At 37.5% G+C, this 14,167-nt stretch overlaps 1 protein-coding gene across 1 annotated transcript in view; it reads right to left on the bottom strand.

Annotated features, from left to right (window-relative positions):
- Positions 1–1,373: 1,373 nt before the first annotated feature.
- The window catches only part of PPP2CA (protein phosphatase 2 catalytic subunit alpha), a 32,259-nt gene continuing 19,465 nt past the window's right edge, over positions 1,374–14,167 (bottom strand). The window contains exons 2-7 of the mRNA XM_043984866.1: positions 9,793–10,002; positions 7,984–8,157; positions 7,382–7,471; positions 6,356–6,517; positions 3,937–4,055; positions 1,374–2,963 (exon numbers count right to left, since the gene is read on the bottom strand). Coding sequence (XP_043840801.1) covers positions 2,891–2,963; positions 3,937–4,055; positions 6,356–6,517; positions 7,382–7,471; positions 7,984–8,157; positions 9,793–10,002 — 828 coding nt within the window. The 3' untranslated portion in view covers positions 1,374–2,890. The remainder of the gene's footprint in view (positions 2,964–3,936; positions 4,056–6,355; positions 6,518–7,381; positions 7,472–7,983; positions 8,158–9,792; positions 10,003–14,167) is intronic.

Here is a 14,167-nt window from a genome sequence, read left to right as displayed (position 1 = left end):
CCCCCCAAAAAAACCCCAACCCTCTCCAAAAAATTATTATGTATTTAGGGGGCAGCTAGATGGCGCAGTGAATAGAGCGCTGGCCCTGGATTCAACAGTACCTGAGTTCAAATCCGACCTCAGACACTTAACACTTATTAGCTGTGTGACCCTGGGCAAGTCACTCAACGCCAAAAATAAATAAATAAATAATGTGTTCAGATTTATTTAGTCTGTCTCATATGTGAAATCATGCTACTTCAGAGGCTCAAACAACTTTCTTAAAATAGTTAATATCCCTAAACAGAATGGTTAACAAACAAATCCCATTCTACTTCTTGATGAAAGTATTAGACAGTTAAGGACAAGGTGAGAAAAACATCCCTTCCACTGTTATGTGAGCTAGTTAAAAGACTTCTATACTGAGGTTATCCCATGGGGAAAACATTTAAGAAATTAAAACACTAATGCTGTAATATCAGTTTAAAAATAAATGTAAACTTCACAGGACCAAATGTTTGGCACACAGACTGTGCCAAGAATCAACACAACTGCTAAGTTTAGGTTGATTGTCTTTTAAAAATGAATCGCTTCTTACCTTGCAAGGGCAGAGGAAAAGGTACATTTGTAAATAGCTTTCAAGAATAAGTGCTTCCAAGTGCTTATATAGGCAAATCACATTATTAAAAAGGACAGGGATATTTTTCAACATCTCTGATTGTATTTTAAAGGAAATTACTGTGATCATCAATAACCCAACTCTTACCTCTACAATTACTAGGAAGAGCTATTTCAGATGATACAGACTTTGTTTTAAAAAAAACAAATCAAAATCCAATCAAAATCCAGGCAGACCTATGTACTTACCAAATACCAAATGCCCTGTGCTATTTACCTTGGAAAGGACAAGTACCTCCCTAAATCACCAGCACTTCATGTCAATCACCAGAAGAATTCATGCCTTAAGAGATGATTCTGACATCACAGGACCACAGGGAAGCTGCATGAGTAAGCCTACAGGCACTTGAGGCACCTGACTTAGTTGGGCAACAGAATGAAACTGGCACACATAATCGCTTTATAAGAGCACAGAGATGATGCAAAAAAATGAATAAAACGAAGTCATAAGGTAAATTAGAGATGATGGAGGAAAAAAAAGTAAAAGTCAGAAGGTAACTAAGGAAATAAATCTGAGAGTATGGAGAAGCAAGGGGATCTTGCAAAACACAGTCACCTCATTAAGAAGAAAAAATGTTCCAATGTTTGTAGAGCTCAAGAGCCGAAGAAAATGGAATCCCTAGCAATTCTTGAATCCTTTGCGAAGTGTTATCAAGACACATTTACTCAGTTGAAACATTATCCAAAGATGACAGAAAAGGGAAAAGCAGAAGATATCCAACTCATGCAAACAAAAACAGGAAAACTTTAATTAGATCATTGTTATACATAACACAGAATTGATCTGCAAGTTTTAGGAGTCATATATAGTGGTTCTGTGCTAGTAAATAAGTTAAATTAAGATTCCAGAGGCATTGTATTAACCTCTTAATCTTACTACTATAAAGATTAGAAATTACTTTTAATTGAGCCTTAACATTAATGACATTTCATTTAAACTTAATTTGACTGGGGGAAGGAGGAAAAGGATACACATAAAAGCCATGGTCCAAACACTTATTCTTGTTGTAACCTTCTTTAGTCCTAACAGCCTAAATCTGATCCAGACCAGACCCAAAGACCCCAAAATCTAGCACTTCAAATTACTCCTTATCTGAGACTACGATATATTGTAGATAGCCAAGTCTTATTTATTTGCTACCGGAAAGTAACTGACAACGTGGCTTTTAAAAAAGGTCTCATATGGATATGGTATTTTCAGTTTAAAGCAACAGTATTTGAAAAAATTTTATTTCTTGGAAGAAAAAAATCCTTAAAGTATCAGGATTTGATTTTTACATACTATTGTCAAACCCCCCCCCCCCAATTAAGATAAATAAAAGGCCTATTCTTATAGACGATGTAAATGTGGTGGTACCTACAAGCTTCTGTTCTCTCTGCTGGAAATAGTCCTGAAGCGAAAGTCAAGAACTAGCAATAAGGTTCCACAGAGATTCTGTAGTGGCCTTGATTTTTATTTTTCTTTACCTGGAATTCGACAATTTATAAATTGATTCTTTGTTTGAATAAAACAGCACCAGTCTGCCCTTTGCTACAATCAAATTTTGACATTTTTCAGTACTTAGTTCACAAGTTTATTATGAAAAACACTGCAGCGCTTTTGTGCAGTAACATCTTACAGAAAAAAAAAAAACAGTTCAGTTCAAAACAACTCACCAGTATCTGACAATAACAAAGAACAATGTAGGGCTAAGGCTGGGAAGGGAAATAAACTGAGTGCAGACAAATCATACAATTAAATTAAACAGTATTCCCTGAAAATAAACAAAACAATTTCAAAACTCACAAATAGAGGGGAGGCCTTGGTACTTATTTTTCAAAACGTTCATTAAGCTCCAATGATTGTTTGCTGCTATCCTTATCTACAGTCATGCTGAGTAAAGCTATAGCTAAATGGAAAGTTAAATTGTATTCACGAGGTGTTAATGTTTACATCTTAATATTTGCAGTCTCTCAGAGAAAGCAAAAGTAACTACAAATAGCCTATGCCAGAAACTGGTTTCTTGACCAACAATGTTGCTTCAGCATGCAATGAACTGGTTCATTCTAAAGTGGTCACGGCTGTTGATGACAAGAGGCTTTGTATTTTTATATGGCACATCTTTTGGTCCGTATGAAAACAAGTTTTTTGAATGTTAACTATTTTCTGACACTTTGGAGTTACTGTTGCTCTTCCCATTTCCTTTAGGTCAACGTATGGTTCATGGCAATACTGTACAAGTTTAAAATCTCATTACAGGAAGTAGTCTGGGGTACGACGAGTAACATGTGGTTCACCTCTACGCGGTGCTGGGTCAAACTGCAAGCTGAAAAACAAACAATTTGTATTTCAAGAGGTCAATATAATAGTGGTGGTAACAAATCATCTTTTTCTACTCTCATCCTGAGGTTCACTTTTCTAAATTTCAGCCTTCCCTAACATATGACTAATTATTCACTATGTTACAATAAGGATTAAAGCCCTAAAGCAGAGGTCCACTATGACCTGAGGGTCAAAGGGGTTCACCAAAATGTAAAAATTATTCTTAGCCTGCATGAGCTATGGTTTGTCCACCACTGCCCAATCAATTTCCCTCCCCCAAACCCAACCACCTAAACCTCGCCACACCTCATCATTCTTCCACGAACCTATAATCCTTTGTGAGTAAACTGAAGATTATAACTTCCTGGTAACTCAACAAGTAAAATATGGATGCAGAAGAAAGTCTGGTCTCCACACACTTTAGTTACACCTATTCAATTTATTTAGTAGAGTAATTATTGTACTATTACAAAGAATAATGGCTCTTTGAAAAGCAGTGCACACAATATTATCAGGGTCCCTATATGACCACAGGATTCATATTTCACATATAGCTTTAAAAACAGAACTGTCATTTTCTTTAAATGGTAACTCAAAATTCATACCTATTCAATATATCTTTATTTTAAAAAGCAATACAGTAGAACAGAACGCATACTGGACCTAGCTCCTAGCTCAGATCCTTACTACAATATGGCCAAGGGCAAATTACTTAATGATTCTCAGTCTTAGTTATCTCATTTGTAAAATGGGAATAATTCTTTTACTGCCTATTTCACAAGAGGGAAGTACATTATAAACTCTAGAATATTATATGAATATGAGGAGTTCAAATAATTGCAACAGCTATAGCATATGGATTCATTTCTAAACCTTTAGAATTGTATTCACCTTTAATAGTTCTAACTGCTACCCAATTCGATTCTACTTTTAAAATTCTGTGTTATCACATGACAATTTATCATGTAAATACTTACAAGGAGTACTTTAGAGTATCATCAAGTTCCATTATTGCAGCTTGGTTACCACAACGGTAACAATAGTTTGGAGCACTGAATATTGTTACTACATTCCTGTCATGGCACCAGTTATATCCCTAAAATGGAGTAAAAAGAAATACCAGGTTAGTCATAATTTCCTTACTATCTTACTTATACTACTAAATAAATGAACATTAAAAAAATTTCTTGTGTTCTTTTGAGGGTTACATTTGATCATGGGAATATAACACGTACACTGAAAAATAAATAAAAAATACAAAGTGATTTCAAGGGAAGGAACACTATCAAGGGAAATCAGGAAAGGTCTTCTACAAGAGGTAGCACTTGAATAGAGCCTTCAAGGAAGCAAGGAGTTACATGAAGCAGGGTAAGGATAGTTGATAAAATGGCATAGAAGCCGAGAGAGAATGTCACATAGGAAATAGCAAGGCCAGCAGAACTAGGCTATGGAGTATGTCAAGGAAAGTAGTCAGGAGAAAGACTATGATGGTCTTTAAATGCCAAATACTGGGGATTTCATTTTATTCTAGAGGTAGGGAACCACTAAAGTAAGGAAGATGGTCAGGTCTGTATTGTGAGAAAAATGCTGACAACTAAATAGAGTGGCAACAAAATCTAGATGAAAAGCAATGAGGCTATTGTAATGATTTACGACAGATGACAACAACTTCACTTAGGGTGATTGTGGTGTGAGTGGAAAGAAGGGGAGTGAACAAAAGAGATACAGTTTTCCAACTTCCCAGATCTCAAAAACCACTCCAAAAATAGCAATTATCCACAAGAGATAAAGACATTTTAGCTGTCTTCGCCAACTAGACAGACCATCAGCCTAATGAGGGAAAAGAATCCCTCACCCCTTATGTACTCATTCAGCACCCCCTCCTCCCTTCCCCACCTTCTGGCAGGTTGCACGATCTGACCCACAAGCTCCTAACAACTCAAAGCTACACTTTCCACCCACTGCCAAAGAAAGCCAAAAGACAGAGAAGCTTGTTCTTTCTGGGACTGCAGTACTCTCTACTGAAACATTACTCAGAGAAGTGAGGAAACAGAAGGAATTGAGGCAGGATGACAATGTTTATGTATCCACCAGGCCTCCCTGAAGTAAAATCATTTGTGGCAGAGACTGAAGCTGCTAAAGCATAGAAGTCTGAGATGGCTTTCAGATCCAACTCCCAGGGAAAACACAATAAAAAAGTAAGGAGTCAGAAAGGGAGGCATAGGAGAATATAAAGGAAAAAACCTGAAATAACCGAAGATGTCAGAAAGAATAAAACCCAAAGACTCTGAGCTTTAGCAGATAAACTAACAGAAGTTAACAACAGATAGAAATATGGACACCAAATTAGCGAAATGAGTCCAAACATCTATGAATTCTAAGATATCAATGCTTGATGAGGCAAGAGAGCAAAGAACCATAGCAAGATGTTCCTGAATGAAAGAGAATTGTGAAAGCAGAATTTATGGCCTGAAGAGCAAAAATAATTGGCAGAAAAGACTTGAATCCAAGAACGGCAATACTCTCAAAAGAAATCAGGGAAAATGGAAGGGGGTTAGGTTTAGGGGGAAAAATTATGAATTCTGTTGTGAACATATTGGGTTTGAGATGTGTATGGGACAACTAAAGTAGAAATATATAGAAGGCAGTTTGGGATGGGAAGCTAGAGTGGGGAGGGAGGTTGTTAATTGCATATGTAGATTTTGGACTCATGGAGATGTTAGTTGAACCAGAGGTAGCTGGGGGGGGGGGGGGGGGGGGAAGGTTGGGGAGGTTGACCGGGACAGAGCACTGTATCACAAGAGACCAAATTAGAAAATTCCAAAAACATTACAAACCACAGAGAAACATAAATAAATGGAAGCTCTACTACAGGACATATACTTTAGTTTGTTCTATAAAGATTTTTAGTATGGAACTAATGAAAAAAACTTAGCTTATGTCAAAAGATACACATAGAACAGGGCCAAGATATTTAACTAATAAATGTTTATAGAAAAATATATCCACTCTACTCCAAAATCGCACTACAGGGCATAATGGAAAGCATGGTATAGTCTCTGGGCACCATCCCAATTATGCTCTCTTACTACACCTTTCCAGATGCTCCGGAACATAAAATTGGGGAGCAAAAGGCTCAACTTCTCTACAAGGGGAGGAACGACCACCAGGTCTTTCTTTTTCAGTTCTGACTTTCTGGATCAGGAATAAAGCCCAAAGTAGAATAGGCCTCTTCTCACTGGAAGTCTTGAAGGAAAGGCTGGATGATCACTTGTCAGGTATATTGTAAAAGAGAGTAATAAATAAACCCCTAGACCTTATTTCCTACATCTCTAAAATGAAGGGAAGTCATTTTAGAGTTCGTCTGGCTCTAAATTTTATGATTCTACAACTTACCTCCATCACCAGCTGGTGAGCTCTGGACACCAATGTGAGGCCATTGGCATGATTAAATGTCTCTGAAATATCTTGCCCAAATGTATATCCAGCACCTCGAGGAGAAATACCCCAACCACCACGGTCATCTGGATCTGACCACAGCAAATCGCACATTGGACCCTACAACACACATTAAAATTAAAATCAGTCTTTATATAAAAATAACACACTATGAGTCATTTCAACTTCTACATATCAGAAACAGCACGTTTGTATAAGGAAACGATTTGTTTCTAATATTGGGGGGGGGGGCACGCCCCAATGAGGGTTAAGTGACTTGCCCAGGGTCACACAACTAATAAGTGTCAAGTGTCTGAGGTCAAAGTTGAACTCAGGTCCTCCTGAATCTGAGGCCGGTGCTTTATCCACTGTGCCACCTAGCTGCCCCTTGTTTCTAACATTTTTTTAAAATTCTGAGTTTCAAATTCTCTCCCTCCTTCATGGAGATAATTCTAAAAAGATTATGTGCTTTAACTTGCTTTTCCAGGAACAGAGATGGGATGGACTTTCATTGGTACATCAACTCAGATTCTATTACCCCAGCCCTTTAGTCATCAATATATTTCCTTTCTTTGTGTGTGTGTGTGTGTGTGTGTGTGTGTGTGTGTGTGTGTGTGTGGAAATTGGGGTTAAGTGACTTGCCCAGGGCCACACAGCCAGTAAGTGTCAAGTGTCTGAGGCCATATTTGAACTCAGGCCCTCCTGAATCCAGAGCCAGTGCTCTATCCACTGCGCCACCTAGCTGCCCATGATCAATATATTTCAAGGTGATATGCCTACCACAGTCAGTGGCCAGAGAACAATGTTAAATATAACTGAGCTGTTCAAACCTAAATAACACATTTTAACTAATGACCTATTTTAGGAACAGATAACAATACAGTTTAAATATAAGCAAATACCTTTAGGTTTCTGATATTAACTTCCCCCAAATAGAGGGAGAAATGAAAGAATAGTTTATAAATAGCAAACAAAAGCAAATACCTCATGGGGAACTTCTTGTAGGCGGTCAAGTGCTCTGATATGATCCAGTGTATCTATGGATGGTGAGAGACCACCATGTAGACAGAAAATCTGAAAGAATTATTTACACGTTAGGATTACTCAACAGAACCTTTAGGTATTTTGTATTACAATTGCTACTAGAGCATTCCACAAATGGCCAACCCTAAGCCTATTTAACCTCTAGTATTTGTACTTTCCATCAGTCTTGTGTCACATAAGTTGGTCTTCACAGCAGGGTCCATTATCCTTTATTCTCTTTCTCAGTGCCTTTGTGCATGTTATTCCCCCAAATTGAAAATCTCCCCTCCCCTACAATCCATGTTTAATTTAATTCAGCTTCTTCAAGCAGTTAAGGAAGCCTTCTCTGATCAACTCCATCCCACGTCAATCATATCCTTGTTTTTCATTCCCTCAGTATTTTCCAAGTAGTTTGTTCTACATGAACTTATGAGGACTGAACTTCATGAGGGCAGGAATCAAGTCGCTATCATTTTTTTCCCCATTTAAGTCTACTATACTTATTTAGCAAGTGCTAAGAATTGACATTACACTAATACACAAAGAATGACATAAAAACATACCTGACCATCCACCAAGGCAGTTAGAGGAAGATAATCAAAAAGGTCTGTAAAATATTTCCAAACATTTGCATTTCCATATTTCCTTAAACACTCATCATAGAAACCATATACTTGTGTGATTTGTCTACTCTCATGATTCCCTCGTAGAATAGTGATACGTTCACGGTAACGAACCTGAACAACAAAATAGAAAGGAGCATTAATCAATTTCTTAAAAGGAAACCAACTACAACATACACCGATCCTCAAAAGAAGTTATTCGAGTTTACTTAGAAAAATATTCAACTACTCCCACTTTCCTGCCTAATAGCTAAGCTTACACATTTTCCTGAAAACTTTCTAGCACTTCGTATATTCTTTTTTTTTTTTTTTTTTTTTGCAGGGCAATGAGGGTTAAGTGACTTGCCCAGGGTCACACAGCTAGTAAGTGTCAAGTGTCTGAGGCTGGCTCTGAACTCAGGTCCTCCTGAATCCAGGGCCAGTGCTTCATCCACTGCGCCACCTAGCTGCCCCCACACTTCGTATATTCTGATAGCTTATCTTCCTATTGCTAGACTAACAACAGAAGCACAAATGTTTAGGGAAATGAGGTGAATATTAAATTTCTGTTGATCACATAAGTAATTCTGGACCTCAGGTATGGGCTGCTTTATATGCTTTCTTTCATACTTTCAATTTGATTAGTGTCACAGGATTTGAGAACAGGAAAATGTCACTCAGGAGTGATCCAGAAATAAAACTAAATGGAAGACCCTAAGAAAACGCCTTTAGAAGTCATATAGTACAACCTTCTTATGGAACAGATGAAGAGATTTCTCCTTCAATTATATAGAATTTCATTTGCAAATGGGGAACTAGCTTCAAAATCTCAAAGAAAAAATGAATTACCATGATAATCCCCTCCAAAAGCCACCTTATGGCACAACCACTCACTCCTTTTAAAACATTGAAGAAAAGCAGCTCATGGCCTGCAAGTTCTCATTTGTGTTTGGTCAATAAGTTCTAATAATGTAATAACGATTAGAAAACATGAGACATAGTTTCTGGACAATTTAATAGTTTTATTAATAAGGGCAGCAGATTATTAATAAAAGCATGGTCAATGGCCATCTTTCTCAGGATAAAGATCTAAAAATAGTGGTGGTCCATCAAATAGCAATCAAATCTAATTGGTTGACATGACTGGGGGGTGGGCTATATTAAAATGAAGAACAGAGGGTCACTTGGATTTGGAAAGCGTGTCTATATAAGGTCAGAGCACTATAGCTTCTACCTTGGTCTGATCTGGTGCAGGAAATAGATTATTAATATTCATTTCTCACAATGCTCTGCAATTAGAGATTTCCTTCAAAGGGAGCTAGTCGTAATATTTAAAAAAAATTTTTTTTTAATTTTTTAACAGACACTCACTCCAGGTTACCAATACACAAAATCCTGGGATACTTGTGCTAATTATGTGTTAGCTAGCACAGCTTTACAACACTAGACCACAGCTCTTTTTGGGAAATAGCTTTTATTCTTTTTTTTCTGTCATCTCTTCACTCACTTCATAGCATTTTTCTTTTTAAGGGAGGCAACTGGGGTTAAGTGACTTGCCCAGGGTCACATAGTGTTAAGTGTCTGAGGCCAGATTTGAACTCAGGTACTCCTGACCCCAGGGCCGGTGCTCTATCCGCTGCGCCACCTAGCTGCCCCACTTTATAGCATTTTTAAAATTAAGAAAGTTCAGTGTCTATTTTTAGTAAAACAACCCCCCAAAAAACACACTACAGTAAGTCCATATGGCCAAAGAAAAATTGTAAAAGTTACCTTAAGAGCTACAAGCAGTGTTACTGTTTCAACTGAATAATATCCTCTGTCAACATAATCGCCCATAAACAAGTAATTTGTGTCTGGTGATTTGCCACCAATTCTAAAAAGTTCCATGAGATCATGAAATTGCCCATGAACATCTCCACAGACAGTGACTGGACATCGGACTTCTTGTACATTGGATTCCTTTGTAAGGATTTCTTTAGCCTATGGATGAAGAAGGAAAAAAAATAAGTCTATTAATATGTTTAGCAACAGAAAGTACTATAACAGCCAATTTTACTTGCTACTTGCAATTTCTCTTAAATAGACTGGATGACAGATTATAGAAACTAATAATATAAAATTAAAAGGGCCAATTATATTACAAAATTCTTCAAGTGCTTATTGGGGGGGGGGAGAGAAGAGAAGGGAAACAGATGGATTCTCTCTGCCTGCCACTCCAAATGATGACTGCCAGAAATGTAAGGGTATATATCCCTGCCAGATGCTTAGTCTTTTCAATGATATTCAAACTAAGCACATACTACCAGAGTGACAAAAAATTAGTGAGATGAGGTTTTTTTTATTAGGATTCCATGTTGAAGGTCATTAAAAAATTGTTTCAAATTTTAGCTTAGTTGTTTCAAAAACATTTATTAAAAAAAGAAAAAAGTAATGATTTTTTCCTTGTTGTGGCAAATGAATTTCAGACTCATTCGGTTAAGTAGCCAGGGTCAAGAGTGGAGCCTCTTAGAAATATAAACAGGCATCACCCACTCTTTTGCACTTATTATTACCTTTAGTTGTAATCATTTTTATTTCTCTCAAAAGAAACCTGCAGTTTAACCTTTAAGCTAAAGACTGTAAATAAAAATACTATAAGCATATTCTAAGCTTCTCATGTACTCTTGAGCACTCTTCTTGAAGGGCATTTCCATTCATCCCCTTGTGACATAGCCAGAGATGAAGGTCACTGGGTAATCACTATGACTAAGTTTGTTTGGCATGGGCATTCACCTGGGGAATTTTCAGTACACATTTATATTAACAATAATAGCAGCAACAAATCACAGGGTCCATCCATCCCAATGAGGTTAGTAAGAACTTAGCTAATGACAGGGTAGAGGATATGCTTCTTTTGGTTTGTTTGTTTTTGGGTTTTTTGTTTTTTTTTTGCGGGGCAATGAGGGTTAAGTGACTTGCCCAGGGTCACACAGCTAAGTGTCAAGTGTCTGAGGCCGGATTTGAACTCAGGTCCTCCCTGAATCCAGAGCCAGTGCTTTATCCACTTCACTACCTAGCTGCCCTGAGGACATGCTTTTAAAGGGACAATGATTCAGGGAAAAAAAAAAAAAATGAACTTATACCATAGAAATCTTGCTGTAAATATGCTGATGCCTATTTCCACAATTTAAATAAAACTAAGCTTCAATATACACCTCTGAAGTCAAGTAATTTTCTATCTCAAACAGAATTACTTACTTGAAAAGAAAGTTATTACTTGGAATAAAAACTACCCAATCTTGGCTACAAGCTTAAGCTCCAAAATGAACCAAAACAGTTGGTTAAGTCCAAGGTATACACTGGTAGAGGAAAGAAAACAGCATTTTGAGTCAGAAGGCTTGGGTTCAAATCCAGTCTTTGCCTGGTGACTATGGCAACTCACTTTAGTTCTACTGGGCTGTTTCTTTATCTGTTAAAATAGATGAACTTTGGGGCAGTTAGATGGTTCAGTGGATAGAGCACGGGCCCTGGAGTCAGGAGTACCTGAGTTCAAAGCCGGCCTCAGACACTTAACATTTACTAGCTGTGTGACCCTAGGCAAGTCACTTAACCCCAATTGCCTCACTAAAAAACCAAAACCAAAACAAAACAAAAAATAAACGAACTTTTACTAAATTATCATTTTCTAACATCCAGATCTAGAAGCACAAGTTTTAAGTTTACTTCTTTGAACTAAAATGGAACTAAATCAATCAACAAGTATTTATTCATTACCTACTATGTGCCAGGTACGGGGCTAGGGATACAAAGACTTGAAAAAAATGAAATACCTGAAAATATGTATCAAAATGATTAGGCATAAAGACAAAGGTAAAAGGGAGAAAGTATAGGAAAGGCTTCGGCTCTGAGCAGTTTTGAAGGAAAACAAGGAATTCTTTCAGGTGCAGAGTTGAGGTGAGAGTACATTCCAGGTATGTAAGGTAACTGATACAAAGATGAAATTGAGGTACCATGTATGAGGAACAGCAAGAAGTACAGGAAAAAAGTTATAAAATTAAAATGGGCAGTTATCTACCTGGAAAGGTAAAAACTTCTAGACCAATGTTATTGTTCTTCAGTCATTTTCAGTCATATTCAACTCTTTGTGAAACTCCATCTGGAGTTTTCTTGGCAATTTCCAGATCATTTTAAAGATGAGAAGACTGAGGCAAACAGGGTTAAGGGACTTGCCCAAGGTCACACAGCTAGGCCAGACTTGAACTCAAGAGTCTTCTTGACTCCAGGCTCTACCCACTTTGCCACCTAGCTGCCCTTTTAAGACCAATGAAGCAGACCAAAGAGGTAATTGGTCTTAAATGCTTGATGTCATCATCTAGGATTAGTTTAGATCTAGAATTGTTATTATATCTTTATATGCAAGTACCTATATAATTTATAAAACAAATTGGGGATGATTATCGACTCAATTTTGCCTTGATGTTCTTAGAGGTGAGTTCTTGTTGGAAGCTCAGATTCTGGTTGCCACACCTGTTCCTTCAGCTGGGGGAAGCTATTTTATTTATAGCAGTCTTTCTGCCTTTTCCATACAAGAGACTTGCCTGTTTCACTGCCACAGACTGGTAATTAACAGCTTCCTGCCCAAAGGGCCAATGCAAACTGACACTGAATATAGCTGGTAAAAGTGGGGTTTCTAGCTGAATCCAATTAGGAGCTACTTCTCAACTCTTTGAAAGTGTTTCTACTAAAGTTTTCTTTTTAAAAGTCCAATGTCTTTGATTACAGTATTCTGGTTAATATTTACAATTATTACTTTTCCAAGCTTTGAATTATGCTTAACTATACTGAAGAAACTGACATTTTTAATAACACAAGAGCCTTAAGCACTACTAAATTGGGGCAAATCAGGCAGCTAGGTGACACAGGGGCTGTCGTTTTGGACTTGGAAGTCAGAAATGAAGGTTATTTAGTTCAGAACTAAGCCGTAGTCACCTACTTGCTTCCCCTCAGATAGTTTCCACATGATGTAAAATAGGGTAATAGTACCTACATCCTACAGTTGAGGATAAAATGAGACAGTTGTAAAGCACTACATAATACTAAATATTATTATTATTACTTGAGCAAAGTTTAAAATTGCTACTTAACAGAATTACATGGGATTCAGATTTCAATAGCAGATATGCAGATAACAGGGGAATTCTGCAGTGGCCTGACTAATGTACATGTTTGTCTTTTTGCTATGATCAAATAACTGCTATTTATGTGGACAAAATGTGCATGGAGGAGAGGGGATGTCTCCTTAGAAAAGAAGGTAAAAAGCTAATTATTAGAGAAAATGTAGTGTTGCTTAAAAATACATGAGCTTGGGGCAGCTAGGTGGCACAGTGGATAAAGCACCAGCCCTGGATTCCGAAGGACCTGAGTTCAAATCCAGCCTCAGACACTTAACACTTACTAGCTGTGTGACCCTGGGCAAGTCACTTAACCCCAATTGCCTCACCAAAAAGCACATGAGCTTTAGGCTAAAAACAAAGATGTTATGAGGCAGGAGGTTTAATTTAACATCAGAAGGCTGAAGAGTAGAAAAATGTGAAATAGTGTAAGGGAAGAAAAAACCACTCTACACTTGAAGCTAAATAATGTTTTGAGAGCCTTTGGAGAAATATCCATTCCAAGAAATGGTGTGAATTCACAGGTGGCATAAACAGGTGTCAAACTGGAAAAGGAAAAGGAGTTATGTGGTGATGGTGGTTAATGACTTCCAGATGTGGGCTACTGAAGAACCTATTCATCAGACTTCAATGAGAGATCTGATGGTATTTCCTAGAGGATGTCAAAGTTTCCCAAGCTTTTAGCTACATCTGGTAGTATTTCTGCTTTCATGTTATATCACCACAAGCAACTTAAGCAGCAGTGGTAGGGTTTGAAAGTCCTAGGCAGGTCCTTGAAGACTTTAGGGGCACCGGGTGGTGTCTTCTTCACTGTTGTTAAAGGCAGCAGGAGCTCCAAGAGGCACATTTGGGAAATGAATAGTTAAAATAGTGCCTAAGAATATAATTTGGATTTCTAGATTATGATTTTAAATGTGGTAATGATGGAATCTTTTTTTTTTTAAACGGGGCAATGGGAGTTAAGTGACTTGCCCAGGGTCACACAGCTAGTAAGT

Source organism: Dromiciops gliroides, chromosome 2 (genome assembly GCF_019393635.1).
Source record: "Dromiciops gliroides isolate mDroGli1 chromosome 2, mDroGli1.pri, whole genome shotgun sequence".
In the NCBI taxonomy this organism is placed as follows: Eukaryota; Metazoa; Chordata; class Mammalia; order Microbiotheria; family Microbiotheriidae; genus Dromiciops; species Dromiciops gliroides.
This window is presented reverse-complemented; position numbering and strand designations above follow the sequence as displayed.